Source organism: Cetorhinus maximus, chromosome 8, assembly GCF_964194155.1.
Source record: "Cetorhinus maximus chromosome 8, sCetMax3.hap1.1, whole genome shotgun sequence".
Taxonomy (NCBI): domain Eukaryota; kingdom Metazoa; phylum Chordata; class Chondrichthyes; order Lamniformes; family Cetorhinidae; genus Cetorhinus; species Cetorhinus maximus.
Genome location: NC_135886.1, coordinates 111,463,943 through 111,485,736, shown reverse-complemented (window position 1 = coordinate 111,485,736; position 21,794 = coordinate 111,463,943). Strand labels below are relative to the sequence as shown.

General features: G+C 43.2%; 1 protein-coding gene across 3 annotated transcripts in view; it reads left to right on the top strand.

The window, feature by feature from the left end:
- The window catches only part of gab3 (GRB2 associated binding protein 3), a 135,648-nt gene that overhangs the window by 90,456 nt on the left and 23,398 nt on the right, over window positions 1–21,794 (top strand). For all 3 annotated transcript variants that reach the window (XM_078547447.1, XM_078547448.1, XM_078547446.1), the window contains exon 3: window positions 21,128–21,356. In XM_078547447.1, coding sequence (XP_078403573.1) covers window positions 21,128–21,356 — 229 coding nt within the window. The remainder of the gene's footprint in view (window positions 1–21,127; window positions 21,357–21,794) is intronic.

Here is a 21,794-nt window from a genome sequence, read left to right as displayed (position 1 = left end):
TACCAACCCTCTGAGAGGCGCATCACTGGGTGTAGCCGGTTTGTAGGGTTCCTTTTCCAGCATGGATTTCAAATGTGTGTTGATAACTGTTGCAGATCGGTAATCTGAAGGGCACGGAGGAGAGGTAAGATAAAGTAGAAAAAGAAAGCTTACAGCAGTCTCAAAAAGCTTAATAGTGTAGAAAGCTTAGAGAAGTATCAAAAGTATATTCCATGCTGGACGTAAACAAGGAAATTAGGAAAGCAAAGAGAGGATACGAAAAAATATTGGTAGATAAAATCAAAGAAAACCCAAAGAAGTTTCACCAGTGCATTAAGAGCAAGAGCATAACTAAGGAAAGGGTAGGACCTATCAGAGATGTGCATGGTAACTTGTGCATTGATGCTGAAGATGGGGTAGTGTTCTCAATGAGCACTTTGTCTTCACTAATGAGAGGAATAATGCAGACATTCTAGTTAAAGAGGAGGAGTGTGAAAGTCAGATATAATAAGCATAGTGAGAAAGGAAGTACTAGAGGTACTGACATCCTTGAAGGTGGATAAATCACCAGGGCCAGATGGATTGTATCCCAGGCTGTTAAAGGAAGCCAGGGAGGAAATAGCGGATGCCCTGACGGTCATTTTCCAATCCTCATTAGATGCAAGTTGAGGTCCCAGAGATTTGGAGGTCTGCGAATTTTATACCATTATTTAAAAAGGGTGCGAGGGGGATAGGCTAGAAAATTATAGGCCAGTCAGTCTGACTTCGGTGGTGTAGAATCAATTCTGACAGACAGGATCAATTGTCACTTAGAAAGGTGTGGATTGATCGGGGTAGCCAGCATGGTTTTGTTAGGGGAAGATCGTGTCTTACTAACTCAATCAAATTTTTTGAGGATGTAACAGGGAGGATTGATGAGGGTGGTACTGTAGATGTTGTCTACGTGGATTTTAGTAAGGCATTTGGAAAGGTCCCACATGGCAGACTGGTCAGAAAAGTGAAATCCCATGGGATACGGGGAAGGTGGCAAGTTGAATCCAAAATTGGCTCAGCGACAGGAAACAAAGGGTAATGGATAAAGGTCGATGGATGTTTTTTGCAAATGGAAAGTGACTTTGTGGCATTCTACACAGCTCAGTGTTGGGACTCTTGTTGTTTGTTGTATATATTAATGATTTGAACTTAAGTGTGAGAGGTATGGTTGGGAAATTTGCAGATGACACAAGAATTAACCGTGTAGTTGATAGTGGAGAGATAGATGTTGTCTCTGGAATTATATCAATGGTTTGGTTGAGTGGGTGGAAAAGTTGCAAATGGAATTCAGTCCAGAAAAGTGTGGGGTCATGCATTTGGGAAGGACAAACAAAACAAGGGGACACTCAATAAATGGGAGGATATTGAGAGGAGTTGAGGAAGTGAGAGACCTTGGAGTGCATGTGCACAGGTCCCTGAAGGCGGCAGGACAGGTGGATAAGGTGGTAAAGACACTATATGGAATGCTTTCCTTTATAGGATGAAGTATTGAATACAAAAGCAGGGATGTAATGATGGAGCTGTATAAAACGCTGGTTAGGTCACAGCTGGAATTTTGTGTACTGTTCTGGAAGGACATTACAGGAAAGGCATAATTGCCCCTGGAGAAAGTACAGAGGAGATTTACAAGAATGTTGCAGGGCTTGAAAGTTGCAGCTATGAGGAAAGATTGGATAGGCTAGGGTTGTTTTCCTTAGAACAGAGGGGCTGAGGGGTGACCTAATTGAGGTGTTCAAAATTATGAGGGGCCTAGATAGGGCAAACAGGAAAGACTTGCTTCCCCTAGCTGAGGGGACAATTACCAGGGGGCATAGATTTAAAGTGATTGGTAGGAGGATTAGAGTAGACATGGGGAAAATCATTTTCACCCAGAGGAAGGTGGGTGTCTGGAATTCACTGCCTAAATTGGTGGTTGAGGTTGAAAATGCTCAACTCATTTAAAAGGTACCTGGATTTGCATCTGAAGTGCCTTAACCTGCAAGGCTACAGACCAGGTGCTGGAAAGTGGGATTAAAATGAGCAGCTAGTTTCTTTTTTTCTCTTTTTTGGCTGGCGCAGACACGATGGGCTGAATAGCCTCTTTTTGCGCCGTAGTTTTTCTATGGTTCTATGGAGAATGGCCAGGATACAGAGGTATCTTTTGGGTTGTATTTCCACAGTGTTTTTGGTGGTCTTGGTTGCTGGAGGAGGGGGAGACAGCTGAGGGGTATGAAGGTGGTGGGCAGGGAAGGCATTGTTATTGCATTGGTAAAAGGATTTCTGTTTAATCATTTGTTGCGCTTTGAGGGCTTATACTGCCTGAGTTCCACATTGGACTGCCACTGGGGATGGGTCATTGGAAAGGTTTGATGCTCCCACACATTACACCATTTCATTGATCCCAAAGGAGTAAAGGAAATTTACAAAACAGCATCCCAACTGCCGGGTCCGAGACATCAGGCAGTCTTGCGGCAGTGACTTGGGAACAGAACATTGGATCTCCTCTGGGTCAACAGCAGCTGTGAGCTGCTGAGGGTTATAGCAGCATCCACTGGCTGCACCTCAGCCTGCCGAAGGGACAGCAGGGAGAGCGAAACTGCTTTCTGACTGATAAACCTGCTGCGCCACAACCAACTGCTCCATGAGCCCATTCGTGTTATCTGAGCTGAAGGGTGCTGGAACCAACTTGGCCAGAGGCCAGGACGCTGGGTGGGAGGTATCTGAATCCTTCTGGTCAGACCCGTGAAAAACGTAATAATCAAGGTTGCCATTTGCAGGTGCATTGTGAGCTTACTAGTCAAGGTAAACCTAAGACCTTCAGCCTGGGACGTGCAGGCTACGGAACAGGAATTCTCTGGCAAATGACGTCATTGCGAATGTCGTGATGTTTGAAGGATATATGTTTTATCAGCGACATTATAACAAAGTGACATTGACCAATTGAAGAATTGCTGAACGCCAGCATGTACATGAATTTTGAGTTGACCTCCCATCCAATGAATGGTGGAGCAGGCTCAAGGGGCAGAATGGCCTACTCCTGCTCCTAATTCATACGTTCGTATATATCCAGCACACATGTGCCTTTAGTGTGCCTCTGCCCCATTCCTTCTCCATTATTCAGCAACCTCCATTAGACTTGTCTGATGTTGTGAATACAGTGTAGTTATGACTGTGGAAATGCTTTATTGTCAGTGAAGCTCTAGAGCTGTGATTTTCCAGCCCCGCCCACCACCGCGATCGTCCGGTCCCATCGAAAGTCAATGGACTTTTGGCTGGGTTGCTGCATCCCCCACGGTGGGTCCCACCATGGCAAGGCCAGAAAATCTTGGCCTAGGATCGAAAAAGTTTAAGTATCTGGAGCATTGTGATTTTTAAAAGAAATGTCTGATTTAGAAGCTATGAAGCAGGTTTAGCTGTGTCAGGTGGAACTTTTTGACTAATTTCTGGACAGACTTGGATTTAAAAACTCATTGCAAATTGCTCGTTACATTGCTAGGGAAATACAGAATGAGTTAGATACAATATATTAGTGGACTGAATGCTGCAGCCATGTACTGCACGTAGAAAGAAAATGTGACGTACGTGCTATATTAATGCTGTCAAAATGCCTAAGGATGAAGTTGAAGATTTAGGATCCCAGTGGAATTGGTATTCAATATGTCCACCCATTGCAGAACAGCAAAGAAATAAAATGCTACCAAACCTGCAGAGTATAGTCAGAGGAGATCTTGACGAAATTGTGTGGTGTTTTTGGTTAGACCGTACGTTTAGTAGTGTATCCTAATCACCATAAATACAAACGAAACATTGAAACCGCAAACAGCTCAAGGAAGGACCATGAAGCTGATCCCGTGTGAGAGAGGTTTGAATTATGAGAAAAACCTGGAGAAACTTAGGGTGGGGTTTTCCCCGCCCTGCCCACTGCCGGGATCGTCCAGTCCAACCGAAAGTCAATGGATTTTTGGCCGGGCTGCCGAGTTTCCCGCAGCGGGTCCCGCCAGGACGTGGTTGGAAAATCCTGGCCTTAGGCTTTTAAGACGAAATGAGTGAAGGGTGCCTTATAGAGATGTATAGGATTTTGAACAGTATGGAAGCGGCAAATCGGAAAAATGAATTCAAATTAAATTGCGAGTGAAGGGTGAAGAGATACATGTTCAAACTAGCAAAAGGCAGATTTAGGATTAATGTCAGTAAGTTCTTCAAATGAAGAGTGATCACATGTGAGATGAACTTATGGGTAGCAGAGTGGAGATGAAAATTCTGAAATCATATATAAAACCGATATACCATGACGGGCTGAGTGGCAGGTGGATCTTTAGGATGTACCTACCAAGAGGGCTGTATGTTCTTCCTCATCTGTATTTATCTTGTAATCCTGTGAGGGCCATAATTTGACCATTATGCAAAGGAAACTAATCTTTCTACATCCCTACACTGAATCCAATTGTGATGAACATTCCTGGATTATTCTATCAGGTCAGATTTCAGAGAAGCTCACATTGTTAGGAGTAATTTTTTGACACGATAGAAGCATCTCTCCAGGCTTAGGCATTTCAAGTCACTTCCTTTGTAATTGTAGATAGCAGTCGTGCATTTATTCCACCCTGATAATTACAGTTCTACTTATTCCGACATTTCAGGAACTGTACTAATTTTGTCAAAATAAGCAGTTTGCTTTGAATTTATCTAAAAGTGACTAGCGAATCATGAATCATTAGCTTAAGACCCCATCCTTACTGTTTTTGTGGTTCACAAAGATCAAAGTAACATTATTTAATAAAGAAAATTCTAATTGTTGACAATAGTAATAGTAAATATTAAATTATAAAAGTGCCAATTGTAGAAAATAGATATGAACTTTACAGGAAAGTTCCAATACCCAGCTCTGATCAGTTCCCATTGCTCTGCTCTGATTAGATATTGATACTATTGCCTTTGTTGCCTGGGATGTAGCTGACCCTTGACCCCTGTGTGAAGCTATCCCCCTGGTGAATACTGGTTGCTTCCACTGACCCTGCTCTGCTGACTAACCAGCCTATTTCCAATAACTCCATCACCACTGGCAGTCAGCCTGCCACAAGCTCTTTGTCTCCTGCACCCTGAGCTCCAAAACCAACCAGGCAGTAGGTATCCACCAGGGTATCACTTACCCAGGTGTTGGGTCCTTTCAGCATGAAAAAGTATGAGCAGAATTTACAAATATAGAGACCTTGGCAGGGAAGGAATGATGGAGAAGCTCTGTCGACATAAGCAATAAGTGAAATAAGCCATTAATTCTGTTAGAGGCTTAAAATGTTTGTCAGCTGAAGTGAGCCAGGGTTTATGTTGCTATCAACATGATGAGTAGTTCCTGGTATTAATGTGCTAAGATAAGACTGGAACTTTCCTTTTTTTGTAAACATAAGCGAGATGTTTGATCTAAGGAAAGGTATACTATTGTTGCTGCAGTTCTTTTCTGTTTTTACTTGATGAAGAAAGCTATCTATACTTATTTCTCTTCCTGGTCAGTTAAATAAACCAGAGCGATAATGGTCAGTAACCTCTGCCCCTGCAGGAGGCGAGGAAGGAGACGGACAAGCCTGAAATATATGTTTAAACAAAAAATAAAAACTAAACAAAAGGAGTGGGATTTTTGTGGAGAAGGCAGGAAGATTGAGTTGGGAAACAGCAGAAAACCCGTCTCCTTTAAAAAGGCCCTGCCCGCCATTTTGTTTGTTCTGGGGAGGCGGGGGGGTGGGATGGAGTCGGGCCAATTGCTTCTGGAAGCAGGCCTAAATCAAATTGTTCTCAATCTTAGTGAGATATTTGACTCTGCGATGATGTTCTAAGGCAGTAACAGAGGCGGGCAGGTGGCCAGGCTGGCAGGCTTGCCCCTTTTTGCTGGGACATTAGCCCAGGTTTAATGATGAACGTCAGGCCCTCAAAGCGTCAACCTCCTCACATCCCCACCCAACCCCAATGCCCTCTCCATGCTACCTCATAGCCCCATATGGACCCGTACCCCCATGCACCCTCCATGCGCCCCCCCCCCCCCCACCCCACTCCCTGCCCATGTATCATCTATAGCCACTTACCCAGTATCCATTCATGGGCAGAACCCAGGAGCCATGTCTTTGAAATGGATATGAAAAAAAAAACCTCTAACCATCTAGTCGAGTTGTCATCCAAACACATTTCATACTGAAAAAAACCCCGTCCAAAAAACTCATTTAAAAAATGTTACATGTCCTCAAGTGGTCAATCAGTCGTGAGAGCAAACAAACATCTGTTCAGAAACCACAAGAAAGGCAGATAATCCTTTGGTAATCTCTTAAAATTGTCAAACTGTCTGCACAGTGCCCTGCTGAAGTAAGTGGCTCTGTAGATTTTGAAACTCAACCAAGTATTCATAATGGCCTCAGTTGTCAAAACAAACCATTACAGCTACTGACAATGAGGCCTGTTGAAATTGTAAAAACGGATGACTATGGGCTGCAAATTACATCCCTCCACTGGGCGTGTTTTCAGCAGAGGAGAATGCAAAATAGGGTGGGTGCCTGCCCCATCATCTTCCCACCCACCCCTGAGCTCAGCCCCCACATACGGCATAATTTTAAATAGGTAATCAATGGTCAATTAGGATTGTTACCAAGCCAACCGGTCCTGATGTTACGCTGCCCATGCTATAAAACATTTGGCACGGGCAGTCAGGTGGGAGCAGGCAGCCTGATTTTTAAAATAGTTTCATCAAAGGGCAGGAAGGAATGGGGCGCTCTATCTTCGGGGGCTAATCTTTGTGGATTGGGGGTCAGCCCCCTGAAGAGGGAACCTCCCCTTTCTTCCTACCCGCCTGCAGCCTTAAACCCAGCCTCCACACCCTCTCGCCCCTCACCCTGGCCTACTCAAACCCTCTCTGCCCAAGACCCTGGATTTACCTGATTCTGGGAATCCATGGGCCTTCTTCCTCCTCCTCTTGCAGCCCCAGCAGCAACCACTAACATGCTCTTGACACTGCCAGGACTGATGGAGCAGCCGGCCAGTCAGATTGGCCAGCAGTTCCAGAGTGCGGGACTGCCACCCAGTGAGGAGTGGAAGTCCCACACTGCCCTTCTTTCACCTGCCCACAGCTGCTGGGCAGGCCGGAGTGGAGCGGGTTGGCTTCACGCTGACTTTGCTCCTGGGAGGGGCGAACCATCCACTCCCCCCCCCACCCCGGCCCCGCTATTATTCAGCCCTATGTTTCTTTTAAGATCTCCTGTCCATCAATGCAGTCCATTAGCATGAGTTTGTCTTTCTTTTCCAAGGGGTTACTGTAGACCATATTTTTTTCAAATTTATATGGCTGTGGAGATTTTAATCATTTCAGATCATAACATTGAGGGCCAGATTTTCCCCATGGAGGCTGTAAGCTCAAGTCGGGGAATCTCCCAAATCAGCAGACCCAACTCCGTGGATACAACCCCAACACGTACAATATTCACTCTGATGGAGCAGGGCGGGGGGTGTGGCTGAATCAGGCCTGCTGCTTCCAGAGGCCGTTCAGAGGTGGCCATGGAGGCGGGTAAGTGCTGAGGCAGGCTGGTTAGAAGGTCTGCCTTGCTTCTCTGATACTTCAACCCAGTTTTATAAAAGGCTATTAAGCCCGCTAGCCATCACCTCTCACCCCTCATGCTCCATCCACCCCCCCATGCCACCCTCCAATCCATCTCATACCACCATGCCACCCTTGCCACCCCCCCATGCCACCCTCCAATCCACTTCATACCCCCATGCTACCCAGCATGCACTGCAGGCAGACCTCAGGATCCATGTACAGATGAAGAAAAATTAAACTTATAAAAATCTAATAGAGGTCTCACACATAGATATTTGATAACAGAAAATAACTCTACTTTAATGCCGGGGTATTACAGGTAAAACCGATGAGTTAAGGGTGAGGATTCACACGTGGAATTGTGATATAGTAGCCATCACAGAGACGTGGTTGAGGGAGGGGCAGAATTGGCAGCTCAACATTCTGGGATATATAATCTTCAGGCGAGACAGGGGAGGGGGTAAAAGAGGAGGAGGGATTGCATTATTAGATAACGAGCCAGTTACTGCAGTGAGGAGAGATGGAGGAGGAGGAGGAGGAGGAGGAGGAGGAAGAAGCTTTGTGGGCAGAGCTTAGGAATAAAAAAGGGGCAGCCACATTGTTAGGTGTTTATTATAGACTCCCAGATAGTCAGCAGGAAATTGAGGAGCAAATATGTGTACAATTTGCGGAGGTTAATATAAACAATAACAATAGGGTAATTATATTAGGTAATTTCAACTTTCCCAATATTAATTGGGATAGACATAGTGTTAAGGGCTTCGATGGAGTGGATTTCTTGAAATGTGTACAGGAGAACTTTTTAGGTCAATATGTAGAGAGTCGAACAAGGGACGGTGCAGTGCTGAACCTAATTCTGGGGAATGAGGCCGGACAGGTGGCTGAGGTGGTGGTGGGGGAGCATTTTAGTGATAGTGACCACAACATGGTACAATTTAAGCTTGTTATGGACAAAGAAATAGACAAGTTGCAAGAAAATGTTTTGGATTGGGGGAGAGTAGATTTTAGTAAAATAAGGCAGGATCTGGCCAAGGTAGACTGCGAACAGCTACTTGTGGGGAAATCTATAGAGGAACAGTGGGGGGTGGGGGGGGGCGTTCAAAAAGGGAATGAGGAGGGAGGCAAGGGAGGAGATTGCAGGGACTCTGAGCCAAATTTTTAATTCCTCTCTGGCCACGGGGGAGGTGCCAGAGGACTGGAGAACATCTAATGTGGTTCCGCTATTTAAGAAGGATTGTAGAGATAAGCCAGGGAACTACAGGCCAGAGAGTCTCACGTCAGTGGTAGGGAAACTATTGGAGAAAATTCTGAAGGAGAGAATCGATCTCCACTTGGAGAGGCAAGGTTTGATCAGGGATAGTCAGCATGGCTTTGTCAGAGGGAGGTTATGCCTAACAAATTTGATTGAATTTTTTGAGGAGGTGACCACGTGTGTAGATGAGGGTAGTGTGTAGAGTGTGTAGATGAGTTGATGTAGTTTATATGGATTTCAGCAAAGCCTTTGACAAGGTCCCACATGAGAGACTTATAAAGAAGGCAAATGCACATGGGATACATCCTTTGTAATTTGATAAGGTGGATTCACAATTGTCTTAGTTATAGGAGACAGAGGGTGATGACAGAAGCATGCTTTAGTGACTGGAAGCCAGTGTCTAGTTGCGTACCAAAGGGATCTGTGCTGGGTCCCCTATTATTCGTCATTTATATAAACGACATAGATGACTATGTGGGAGGTAGGATTAGTAAGTTTGCGGGTGACACAAAGATTGGCCGGGTGGTTAACAGTGAGGTTGAGTGTCTTGGGCTACAGGAAAATATAGACAGGATGGTCAAATGGGCAGATAAGTGGCAGATGGAATTTAACCCTGAAAAGTGTGAGGAGTAATTTGACAAGGAAGTATTCAATGAAAGGCATGACACTAGGAAGTTCTGAGGAACAAAGGGACCTTGGCGTGTGTGTCCATAGATCTCTGAAGGCAGAGGGGCATGTTAGTGGGGTGGTGAAAAAGAAATATGGGACACTTGCCTTTATCAATCGAGGCATAGACTACAAAAGTAGGGAGATCATGTTGGAGTTGTATAAACCTTGGTGAAGCTACAGCTGGAGCAGAGAAGACTGAGGGGTGACTTGATCGAAGTGTACAAGATTATGAGGGGCATGGACAGGGTGGATAGGGAGCAGCTGTTCCCCTTAGTTGAAGGGTCAGTCACAAGGGGACATAAGTTCAAGGTGAGGGGCAGGAGGTTTAGGGGGGATGTGAGGAAAATCTTTTTTACCCAGAGGGTGGTGACGGTCTGGAATGCACTGCCTGGGAGGGTGGTGGAGGCGGGTTGCCTCACAACCTTTAAAAAGTACCTGGATGAGCATTTGGCACGTCATAATATTCAAGGCAATGCGCCAAGTGCTGGTAAATGGGATTAGGTAGGTAGCTCAGGTGTTTCTCACGTGTCGGTGCAGACTCGATGGGCCGAAGGGCCTCTTCTGCACTGTGATTCTGTGAACTCTTCTTTCATGAAACCCATTCAAAGATTTTAAAGCTCTCAAGTGGTCAATCTGTTATAAAAACAGGTTAAGACCCTTGTAACAGCGAAAATGGGATCTGTGTGAACTCAACGCTGCTTTCAAAAGATCCCGCTGAGTTGTGGTTTACCACCTGTGTAATTCACACCCCACCCCACCCCTTCCTGCCAGCAAAAATAAGATATGTCAGAAATGGGGACATGACCTCCGCATCTGGGTCTCGCCAGCTATTTTTAAAGGCCTCAAGAGTTAGCCCGGCTCTGTGCAAATCTGGCCCTTAGAGTTCTCGTGTAGTGTTTTTTTCAGTTTTAAATGCATAATAGCACTTTTCCCAATGGGAAAAAAGGACTCTAACGCACCTCAATGCTTAGAAAATGCTGATCAATGTAATGGTCAACTTACCTTTGCAGGACTGTATCCAATAATAAATCACTGCAGTGAAAACGCATCTAACTTACAAAACAGCATCTAACTATTGAAACTGAAAGAACAGACTTTGTGTTTCAAGCCTGTCATTCAAAGAATTCCAAGGGTAGGTGGCTGTTTCTTTTGGTTTTCCACAAGGAACTGGGGTTGCCCTTGTGGTTCACGACTCTTCAGAGGTGCCGTGAACCAAGTCTACTTATGAAAGGGGCCCGACTCCGTGAAAATCGCGTGGGGGTGATGGGGTGGTGGGGAAAATTCGGACTACCCACCCCTACAATGGAGCCAGCAAGGACAGGAGTGCTGTCTGCATGGCGGATTGCCCACATCCTCATCCCATGCCCATAAAAATTGCCAGGAATGGAAACGTGGGCGGGAATCTTGAAATCGGGTCCTGCCTGCCATTTTTAAAGGGCTCCTGAGTCTTGGCGAAAATCCAGACCAAGGTTTTCAAATATAAAGTACAATGACATAAATCACATCAAAATGGACCATTTTGTGTCATGCGTGTCATTATTCCAACAAAACGATGCATGATTTTCTGCTTCTTTTTCCTTCCCATCAGAAACAAACATACTTGTTAAGCTTGTTTTTCATGAATAGAGTAATCCATTTTCTAAAATTGATCAGACCATTTCTTTTGACCGGGCTGATGTACATTTTTGCAAAGTCCAAACCTGTCTAACACTTCAATAATATTCTTATACCTGGGAAGTTTCTCCTGACACTTCTCCCAAAAAAACCTTGGTCAGGATAAAAGAACATTTTGGCAAATGGTAGGGAATCACGCTTTCTTGTCTCTCTCACACCTACTTAACTTTCTGTCTATTCTGAAAAGTTTGCTATTGTAATTCTCTAAGCTTTCTTTTTTTGTTCTTCCTAAACAACAACTATTCCATCCTACATTCTCTTCTCCTCCCTACAGCATCAGTGTTGAAACAACTCTGTAACTCATTCCTTCCTAGGCCTCCAAACTGTCGGCTCTTCACCTCCCTGATTTCTTCTTGCTCTTAAAATCTTTAGGTTTTCTAAAATCCAAGCTTGCTGTTACTCATTCATTATTTCTTGACTGATCTTATTTTCTTTAACCTTGGTCATGTCTTGCATTTTTAAAAATTCTTTCATGGGATGTGGGTGTTGCTGGCTAGGCCAACATTCATTGCCCAACTCTAAATACCCTTGAGAACCGAATGGCTTGCTGGGTCATTTCAGAGGGCAGCTAAGAGTCAACCACTTTGCTGTGGGCCTGGAGTCACATGGAGGCCCAGACCAAGTAAGGATGGCAGATTTCCTTCCCTAAAGGGCATTAGTGAACCAGAGGGGCTTTTATGACAATCAGCAATGACTTTGTGGTCACCATCAGGCTATTAATTCCAGATTTTTATTGAATTCAAATTTCACCATCTGCCGTGGTGGGATTCAAACCGAGGCCCCCAGAGCATTATCCTGAGTCATTGAAATACTAGTCCTGTGAGAATACCACTATGCCATAGCCTTCCCAAAATTTTTATTTTTATTTTTATTTTTTGGACTGTCTCTACCTGGGTTTCTCAATAGAAAATTACTGAAATCACAAGCCAACTAAATCTCTTTCACATTTGAAGATGCATATATTTGTGGTGTATTGTTCTAAAGGTAACCCACCTAGGTCCCCATTCTTTAGTGTGAATCTAAACAATAGGTCTTAGTAGGTTTCTGAACTGTGAAAGGCATCACAGCAAAACCCACATCTGCAGTTGCCCAATACCATTTCCATTAAATTCCACTGGATAGGAACCAAGCACACAAGTTCCCATGCTGACTTTCCGGGCAGCAGATCAAGCGCTACAATTGGCTTCAGCATCCTGGACTAAAAACTGGAAAAAAATAACCAGGATTTCTGTTCCTGATTGCCATCCAGTGACAACTGGTGTAAGGTGCATATGTGTGTTTTTGGTGAGGACAGGATGAAGCTCAAATGTGATGCCTGTCATAATTGAATAGTCTGGGCTTTACTGCTAGTCATACACATGAAGAGAGACGACTTCTGTGAGCCAGCAAAGTGTGCCCGATGGCTTGAGAAGCCCAACAACAGGCAGTACATTCAAGAGAGGAAGATAAAAAGAAATTTACCTTGATCACCCTGTGTTGTTTTCAGCTCTAGGGTCCTATCTGTCCATGGTTTCGAAGTCAGGAGGAAAGGTTTAGCCCTGTACTGGCATCTGGACCATCAAAAGGGATACTGTCTCTTCTAAGATGACACAGTCCATCATCCAGTCCAGAGTATGTTTCATGGCAGCTGGCGGCACAAAGAAACCCATTTAGGTCACAGTTATGATAAAAGAAATCCTTTATTACTGCCCTATAACACTGCTCAGTAGCTGGTTGACACATTAGTAGGCTATTGATCTATCAGTAGGGTCCCTTGAAACTCAATAAAGACAGTATCTTGTTTGTTAAGAGCCTAAGGTCAAATAGGGAAAGCATCACAGGTTCGATACTGCTATGTATAGAAATCCAAACGATTTTTTTCTCTCGTAAGTGGCTTACATTTGAGATTTTTTTTCCTTAAAAGGCAATGGATGTCACTGCATTTATCACGTGTGCTGACATAGTGAGTCAAGTGTCCTTTCTGTCCATTGTAACTTGTTAAATAGAAGGGCACCTCAAGGCTTAACACAATGCAGAACATTTGTATCTGTGCATTGAATTCTCAGCAAAAGTATATTCAGTCACAATACAAAAATGACAATTTTGTGAAAGGAAATCAAGTGGCATTTTCTTTAAACTTGTAACTTTTCCTATATATATATACATATACACACATAGGCTATACAGTACTGGGGAAAAGAAACTAGAATTGATATTTTTAAAAATCCCACTAAATCAAACTTTACTAAAGCAGGTTAGCTTAAACGGTGTTAAAAAAAAATGGAAGAAAGAATCAATTAGCCCATAAAATTTTCCAGCATTTCATGATAGATGCTGATAGCCAGTAGGCTGTGAATCGTTAATGTGACATTCATTCCAAAGGATTAATAAATGTGGTCTGATTACGGTAAACTTCAATGAATAATGATAAATAACCAATTTATATTTCAATTAGCTGCTTCCAAATGGCAAGAAGCTTGGTTTTGCTGCCTTCCTTTCTCTATTCTTCCCTCTCTGTAACCAACGCAAGATGTACGTGCTGTGAAGAGAACTAGACCTCGATCACCAACTTATTTTGCCCCCAAGGTGTGACTTGTTTGTCAATGGAAAAACTTTAATCAGAGCGTTAAAGGACAGTCTAATAACACTGTTGAGTTAACAAATATATTGCTTTACTCCAATGGTTTTAAGCAGGTGGTAATAAACACCAAATGTTTAGAATCAGGAAAAGGCCACTGCACCAAGCAATGCTTTTCTTTTACAGAGATAAGGGGCTTAAAGTGGTTCTTGCTGACAGGCCAACAGGAACTGGGAACAAGAAATAATCCCAATGCTGGACAATTAGGCTTAAGGCCCCATAATTTTAATCAAACTGCTGGGCTGCGCACATCTACTGTATGGCCCCGGGCAGCTCATTGGCTATGCACAGATAAATGTTGGGCCCCTGTAACACTGACAGCAACCCTCAGGTAGATTCTGGGAGTGGGGGGAGAGGCAATTGAGCATTTGGCAGGTGGCCTGGATGAAGTGTTAGGAATCCAGGAATAGCCTTCTGTTTCTAGTGAATCCTAATTCTGGTGGAGGGGGTGGGAGGAGGGTATCATATAGAAAGTGAAAAATTGAAATAAAAAGTATCTCTATTCACTGGTTTTGAAGAATAGGGACATAAATAGCAAAATTAAAATAATGGTTTTTAAAAGTGGAAAATAATCCCTTGTGTCCCTCATTCTCCACTCTTCAGAAATGCATCCGATTATCTCTGAATCCATTTATATTGTCCTCGAGAAGCTGCCTCCTTGAACCACTGCTGTCCGTGTGGTGTAGGTACACCCACAGTGCTGTTTAGAAGGGAGTTCCAGGATTTTAACCGTATGGAAAAAAATCCACCTAATTCCCTTCTTACTCTTAATTTCAACATTTTAAGCCGTGCCCTCATATTTCAAGACTTCACCATGCTGTACAATTTGTGTGGTTCAATTTTGTCAATTCTCTTAATAATCTTGAAAATTTGCCTTTGATCACTTCAAAGTGTCTTCTCCAAAGATGAGGGATAAATTATTGAGACTTCAGGATCAGGCAACCTAAAACAGCAGCATGAAGCAGACTTGCCAATTGTGCACCTAGAGTACAAGTTGCTTGTACCCTGCTGCTAGGTTTTAGGAGTAAGTTGCTAGCCCCCATTTATTCTATTACACCAGTGGCTCTCGCCTTAAAGCCAAAGGCAATTTGATTGAAAATATGAACGCTCATCTACGGTGCATGCACAAGGTTTAATGGCCCCATTCAATATCATGACACACTCAACAGACTCTATCTCTGCTGGGCCAAGAATGGAACCTTTCCTCTGACAACCACTCACATGAAACACTGGCACCTGAACAACAAAGGTCATTCAAACTGCTTATTTGTCATTGCTACATTTAACATAAAGACACCTTTAACTTTATCTGTACCACCCCTTAGATTTACTTTTAAAGATAACATTGAACCAGAAGCTTACACCAAGTTATCCTACATTCTCTTTAAAGTGCTGTACACACCGAGAGGCTTTTATACTGTGGGTTGCATTTTCCAGCTTATGAGACTATTTTTACTGACCTACTTTTGGGCTGCATTGCCTTGTGAAGCATAATGTGATTATTAATTAGCACCTAGAGCAATGTGTGATACACCCAGAACCCTTGCCCTAGGCTGTTAAAATGTAGAGGTGAATTACTCAATATTTTTTGGGAAAAATATACTTTGTTCATAAAATATCTGAAAGAACATTACGAAAAATTTCCAAATGGCCCTCACAAAAGGGGCAACCATATTCAACTTTCACACATGGATCACCCGGTGCTTCAATACAATCAATGAATATTACAGTCATTTCAATATAGTCATTACAGGCAGTCAGACAGTGCAATGGTATTGGAGTTATCAACGTACATCATGTTGCACTCTGAGGTGCTTCAATACAATTATAATACATTTAGTATTCAATGCATACCCTTATTGTAAGTCATACAGCCTGAGGGGTCTATACAATTCCCAGCCCCTCGGTGCACTGTGGCTGAAAGGTCCTAGACAGCCACCTTTCCCCATTGGGCCTTTCCAGCGGCTGCCCCAAGTTTTAGTGCGTCCCTCAGCACGTAATCCTGGACTTTGGAATGTGCCAGTCTGCAATACTCGGTCGGGGACAACTCTTTGCACTGGAAGACCAACAAGTTTTGGGCAGACCAAAGAGCGTCTTTCACTGATTTGATGATCCTCCAGCTGCAGTTGATGTTTGTCTCGGTGTGTGTCCCTGGGAACAGCCCGTAAAGCACAGAGTCCAGTGTCACAGCACCACTCGGGATGAACCTCGACAAAAACCACTGCATCTCGCTCCAGATGACTTCTTTGCAAAGGCACATCCCACAAGGGGGTCTCTTCCCCACCACAGCCACCTCGAGGGCAACGTGCAGAGGGGGTGAGACTCCTGGTGTGTTGGAAGGATCTGACAGGGAGGGCCTTTCTCACCACCAGCCAAACTACATCTTGGTGCTTGTTGGAAAGTTCTGGCGATGAGGCATTCTGCCAAATGACTTTGACAGTCTGCTCGGGGAACCATCCGACAGGATCCACCATCTCCTTTTCCTGCAGGGCCTCTAAGATGTTACGTGCCTGATGGACTTGTGGTCAAAGGTGTTCCCCTACATAAATTTTTCCATGAGGGACAGGCGGTACAGCAAAGTCCAACTACTTGGAGCGTTCAATGGCAGCGTGGCCAGACCCATCCTTCGCAACACCGGGGACAGGTAGAACCTCAGCACGTAGAGGTGGACTACTCAATAAACCAACCATTATCATCAAAGCCACCTAATGACCAAACCCTGTCCTTGTCCAACTCGATGTAAGATATATCAAGTATACCTTAAAATCACGGTGATTAAAGCACACGAGTCAGTAGGGTCCTGCTTGCACCTACACAAATACATTTTTCAGCAGTCAGATATTGATCAAGATTAGACTTGAGCTCCCCTTTCCCTTACCGGAGCCAATTGTAGCCAATTGGAGAGACAGCCTGGCTAAATTGCTTCATACTATACCGGGTAATACCTTTACCCAATCAGCATTCAAAGGAGTTATAAATAACTTCCATTTTGTTTAAAAGGAGTCATTAAGCAGCAGCTTAATTGTAAGCCTCATTATTACTCACCAATCAAGTTTTGCTAACCAACCAATTTTTTTAGCTCTTTGTATTCTAATGAACCTGCTGTGATAATTTACATATTCCAGCTTGCAAACCCATTTTGCAAGCTTTAATTGTGAAATGCAAGACATATATTGTATTCATTTGAATATATTTTATGTTTTTTTTTAAAGAGTTCTTTTAAAACCTTTTTATGTCCTCTAATTAGAAATGGTGCATGAATATTTGATGTTACTGCCAGGATTGCAGGGAGCTGACAGTGATGTATGGTGATATGATCACTTGAGCTGAAGAGCCTCCTTTAGCTTCTCTGTACCACAGGGAAATCACTGTAGCTTAAAGGGTAGCAGGAAGGTTAGTGAAGGGCATTATTGTCAGATCCTATGCTTTGCATTACCTTGGGGTCTTTCTCCCTTCTCTGTCTTGCATTACGGTTTTTGTTTTCCCCAAATCCCTTCCCTTCCCTTGAGAAGCTGCTGGCTGGTGATGCAATATGAATCCACAGATGGCACCAGCTCAGCGTTGTGACCATTCTTTGTTTGAGTGTTAGCAGGCCTTTTCAGTTGTTGAGCTGAGCTGAGCCTAATCCTGACCCACCCCAGCATGCGCATATGCGTGCTTTTCTGTAGAGCAATTGAATAACAATCACAAGCAGGGACCCTAATTTTGTAGTTTCCCCTTTCTTGGTCAGGGACACTGAGGGTTTTCATTCCAGCCCATGATCCTCCGATAGCCAATAAATCTGACTCTGCCTAAATGCTAATGTACAAGTGTTGAATATGCACTAGTAATTTGTACCTCTTGGAGTCATATTGCAGCAAGGCAAATTATAACAGAGATAAAACTAAAATAAATATTAACAGTAATCACACAGCATTCTACAACATAGCTGAGCAATAGGACTGAACTTCCCCCAGTTTTTTATTTGGGAGAAGATACACAGAAGTGAGCCATGGAGAACAGAATATCGCTTGTAAGGTTCCTTAAACCCAGTTTTGATTCTTGGCCTCTCTGAGTTGGATGGCCTCAGCCAGGGTAATACTGCGATTTCTGCAATCGTTCTCAGAGCATTTGGGCTAAAGTGGGAAAAAGAACACTAATGTTTTTAAATATTAACCAGTGACTCCTACAAAATGTGCTTGTGTGGAAAGTATGGAGCTCAGCTATCATGCCCTCTGTGCTCAAAGAGGCTCCTGACACTGACTCGCTAAGGTAGAGATGAACATGTTGTGAAGTTCCAAAGGGTCAGAGGTGCTTGTGAAATTGTAACCCAGAAAAAGTCAAGAAAATTGGCAACAAAAATAATTTTAAAATAATACAACTACAAATAATCATTGAGTAATATTTCAAACCTTGAAACCCTCATTAGTTTAACAAAATACACCAAAGATAGCAGGTCAGGCGATGTGCCGCAGCTGGAGCATTGGACACCTGTGTGATCCACAGCAACCACATCAGCAGTAAGTGCCTGCTGCTCAAGGAGCTTCAGCTCAGAGTTGATGAGCTGGAGTCCGAGCTTTGGACGCTGCGATGCATCAGGAAGGTGGAAAATTACCTGGACAGCTTGTTCCAGAAAGCAGTCACACTCCTTGAGCTAAGTCCTTCAATTTGGGTCCGAGGTCAGGGACAGGGGGGTGTGAGGCAGGAGGGATCCAAAAGGAGGAGCCTCAGCCCTTGAACTTGTCCAACAAGTTCCAGGTTAATGCAACCTGTGTGGGTTGGAGCAGGGACTGCAGGGAGGATGAGCAGATTGACCATAGCACCGTGGTACAGGGGGCCATTCAAGTTGGGAGAGTTAAAAGGAGACATGGCCAGAATAGGGGACTCGACTCTGTTCTTTGCAGCCGAAAGCATGAGCCCCAAAGGCTGTGTTCCCTGCCTGGTGCCAGGGTTAAGGGCATCTCCTCGGGGCTGGAGAGAAACATGGGGGTGGGAGGAGAAGGATCCAATTGCCATGGTGCATGTGGGTACCAACGACACAACAAAACCTCTTTCTTAGCCCTGCCTAAGGGAGTGCGAGCAGCCAGGGGCTAAATTAAAAAGCAGAACTACAAAAGTAAAGTGTGGATTACTACCTGAGTCATGAGCAAATGGCAAAGAGTAAATAAGACCAGAGAGTTGAATGTATGGTTCAAAGACTGATGTGGGGAAATGGGTTTTGATTCATGGGGCACTGGCATTGGTACTGGGGTAAGAGGGAGCTGTACATTGGGACAAGCTTTACTTGAACCACACTGGCACCAGGGTCCTGGCAAACCCTATGACTAGGGTTGTCATATATGAGAAACATATCTCATCCTCTTGCACCAATGTATACCGTCTGATTCAAGGGCTTCAAGGTTATTTGTTCTTCTACTCTATTACATTTTAGCTGAAAAAAATTGACCTTTTCGATTTTATTCCTAACTTAAGTTGTGCTCTGTGTTATTGGAACTGATATTCCAATTCATCTGCCCTTATTAGCCGCTTCTTTTTTCCACCTTTGAAGGGAGTACTATGCAGTGCTGGTGAGAGGACGAGAACTGTCAAGATCAGTCCCACCCACAGGAGTGCCTGTCCTATCAGTCAATCATGAAGGAGCTCTGATAGGGGCACAGTACAATGTACAGCTTAAAACAAGACTGACCATGCAGATGACAGGGAAAAATGTGTTGGGGAACCTAAAAAGGGTTTTGATAAGTAGAAGTAAAAGCTTATGTTAGCTTCAAGTGTTGGAATTTTCAAATATGCCTAACTTCCGCTTGCTTTTATAGCGACAGTGAATGTGTGCAGCAGCTATGTATACAGCAGTCCTAGTGACTTAGCTTTGGTTCCCCCTGGTGGGCTACATTGTAATAACAGTAAATCATCTGGGTTGCCGGAGGTAAAATAAAAGTTGAGAACAAAGAAACAAGGAAGCATATTAAAACATATTAAAGGGAATATATGAAGTTAAATAGAAAATAAAATGAGAATTTTAACTAATATTGTGCCAGTTTTCTAAACTGTGTTGTGTATAATTATTTTATATGGGAAGAATGTGGAATCCAGGCTCAAAGTAAAAAGTCTTCTCTATCTGCTGGCTACACAGGTTTTATCTGAAATTAGTTTGGACAATATCAGTCCAATTCCTAGTAGCAGGGGGGACACTGCTCAAAATATAATGATATAATATAATGATCTCCACTATAACTGACCTGGGAATTCTTGATGCTGATGGACAATGTTGAAAATGGAAATTGTTCCATTTCACAGCATTATCATCCTTTAGCAGGAGTGTGAGGGAAATTATTGATATTAGGAATGTGTTGCATGCCAGAAAATATCATAAAAATCGTATTTCTGATAAAAGATGCCAGAACTCCATTAGTTATAGAAATAGCCATATCAGATAAATGTCACATTTCACAATACTAAAAACATCATAGCACTCAAATTAGTAATAGCAAAAAGGGCAGGGAAACAATGAATTAAATTGCATATAGTTTGATCATTCATATTTATAGTTAATATGATTAATTATATTAATAGTTATATTAGATAGTTACTAAGCTCCTAAATTACAAGTAATGAAAAATGGATAAACATCCTGAACAGAGGGATAGAATGGGTGCTGTACCATACATTGCTTTGTCCATTCTATTATAGACATGGTACTGATTGGCTGACCTCCTACTCACAGTTAGTCTAATGTCTGGAGTAAAGTTATAGGGGGTGAAATTGGTCAGTGCCAGCAGTGTGAAATGGGCTCACAGTGAATCAGAGCCTAGCTTTCGCCGTCCCCAGTCTTCATTCCACTGAAGGTCACAGAACAATAGTTCAAACCCTTTTTGGAGACCACCTCCTCGTCTCACTGTTGCTTTTATTTAGTTTGAAAGCTAAAACCTCAGCAGCAATTTCCAAGTCAATGGAAAATAAAAACTGGTGCGGTATGTTACTTGCTGATGATTTGCTACAAGCCCACTGCTGACAGACCAGTTTCATGCCCATAATGTTTAGCTTTTAGCTTGGAGCTTCATGTAACCTGGCTTTTTTTAAAAATTCAATCTCAAGATGTGGGTGTCACTGGCAAGGTTGGCATTTATTGCCCACTCTAAATTTTCTTGAGAAGGTTTCCTCTTGAACCACTGCAAGTCGTGCAGTAAAGATGCTAACACAATGTTGTTTGGTCGGAGGTTCCAGGATTTTAACCCAACAACAATGAAGGAACAACAATAATTGTACCAATACGGGATGGTGTGTGACTTGGAGGGGAACTTGGAGGTTGGTTCCCATGCAACATCTAAATAATAATGTTAAATATAGGATGAAATAATGAATATTTCTCTTTCAGATTCCCTTGGGAGCTCTTCTCCTACCACCTCCTCATCTCTTCAACCATCTCCAGCTGTTTCAACTCATACATCACAGTCAACGAATAGAGATCAATTTCCCTCAACTCAAGATTCTGTAATGGAAGCTGAGTCCAGGAGGAGTGAGTCAGAATCCACACTGTCTACAGTCATGCCCCTGGATTATCTTATTTTATCCCAATGTGAGACCAAGTCAATCGATATTGTCAGGTAAAAGATTTGAGCAGATCAGATGAATAAAACTGATGATGTAGAGGGCCACAACAATTGTCTTTCTTTGCCACCATTCACCAACAATTTCACCTTTGACAGTGCTTAACATTTCTGTTGTAATTTCCTTCTTAGATAGTCAATCTTGCTCAATTCCTGTTAATTTCTCACTGGCTCACATATTTAATTCACAGAATGTTAGGTCATAACGACATTTTATTGTTTAAACTGATATAAATGGTGAATACAGAAAGTCAGTTAATACAACCTGCAGGGAATTAAGTTTCTTCCGGTTTCCTCCCCATCTCCCCCAAATGCACTGGCCTTTGCTGCACACAATTTCACAGGCTTGGCAGCTCTCTGATACCTTGACCAAGTGACTGTTCTTTACTTGTAAGCCTAAATGGTGGATTGTGGTGAACAATTTCTTCGTTGAGG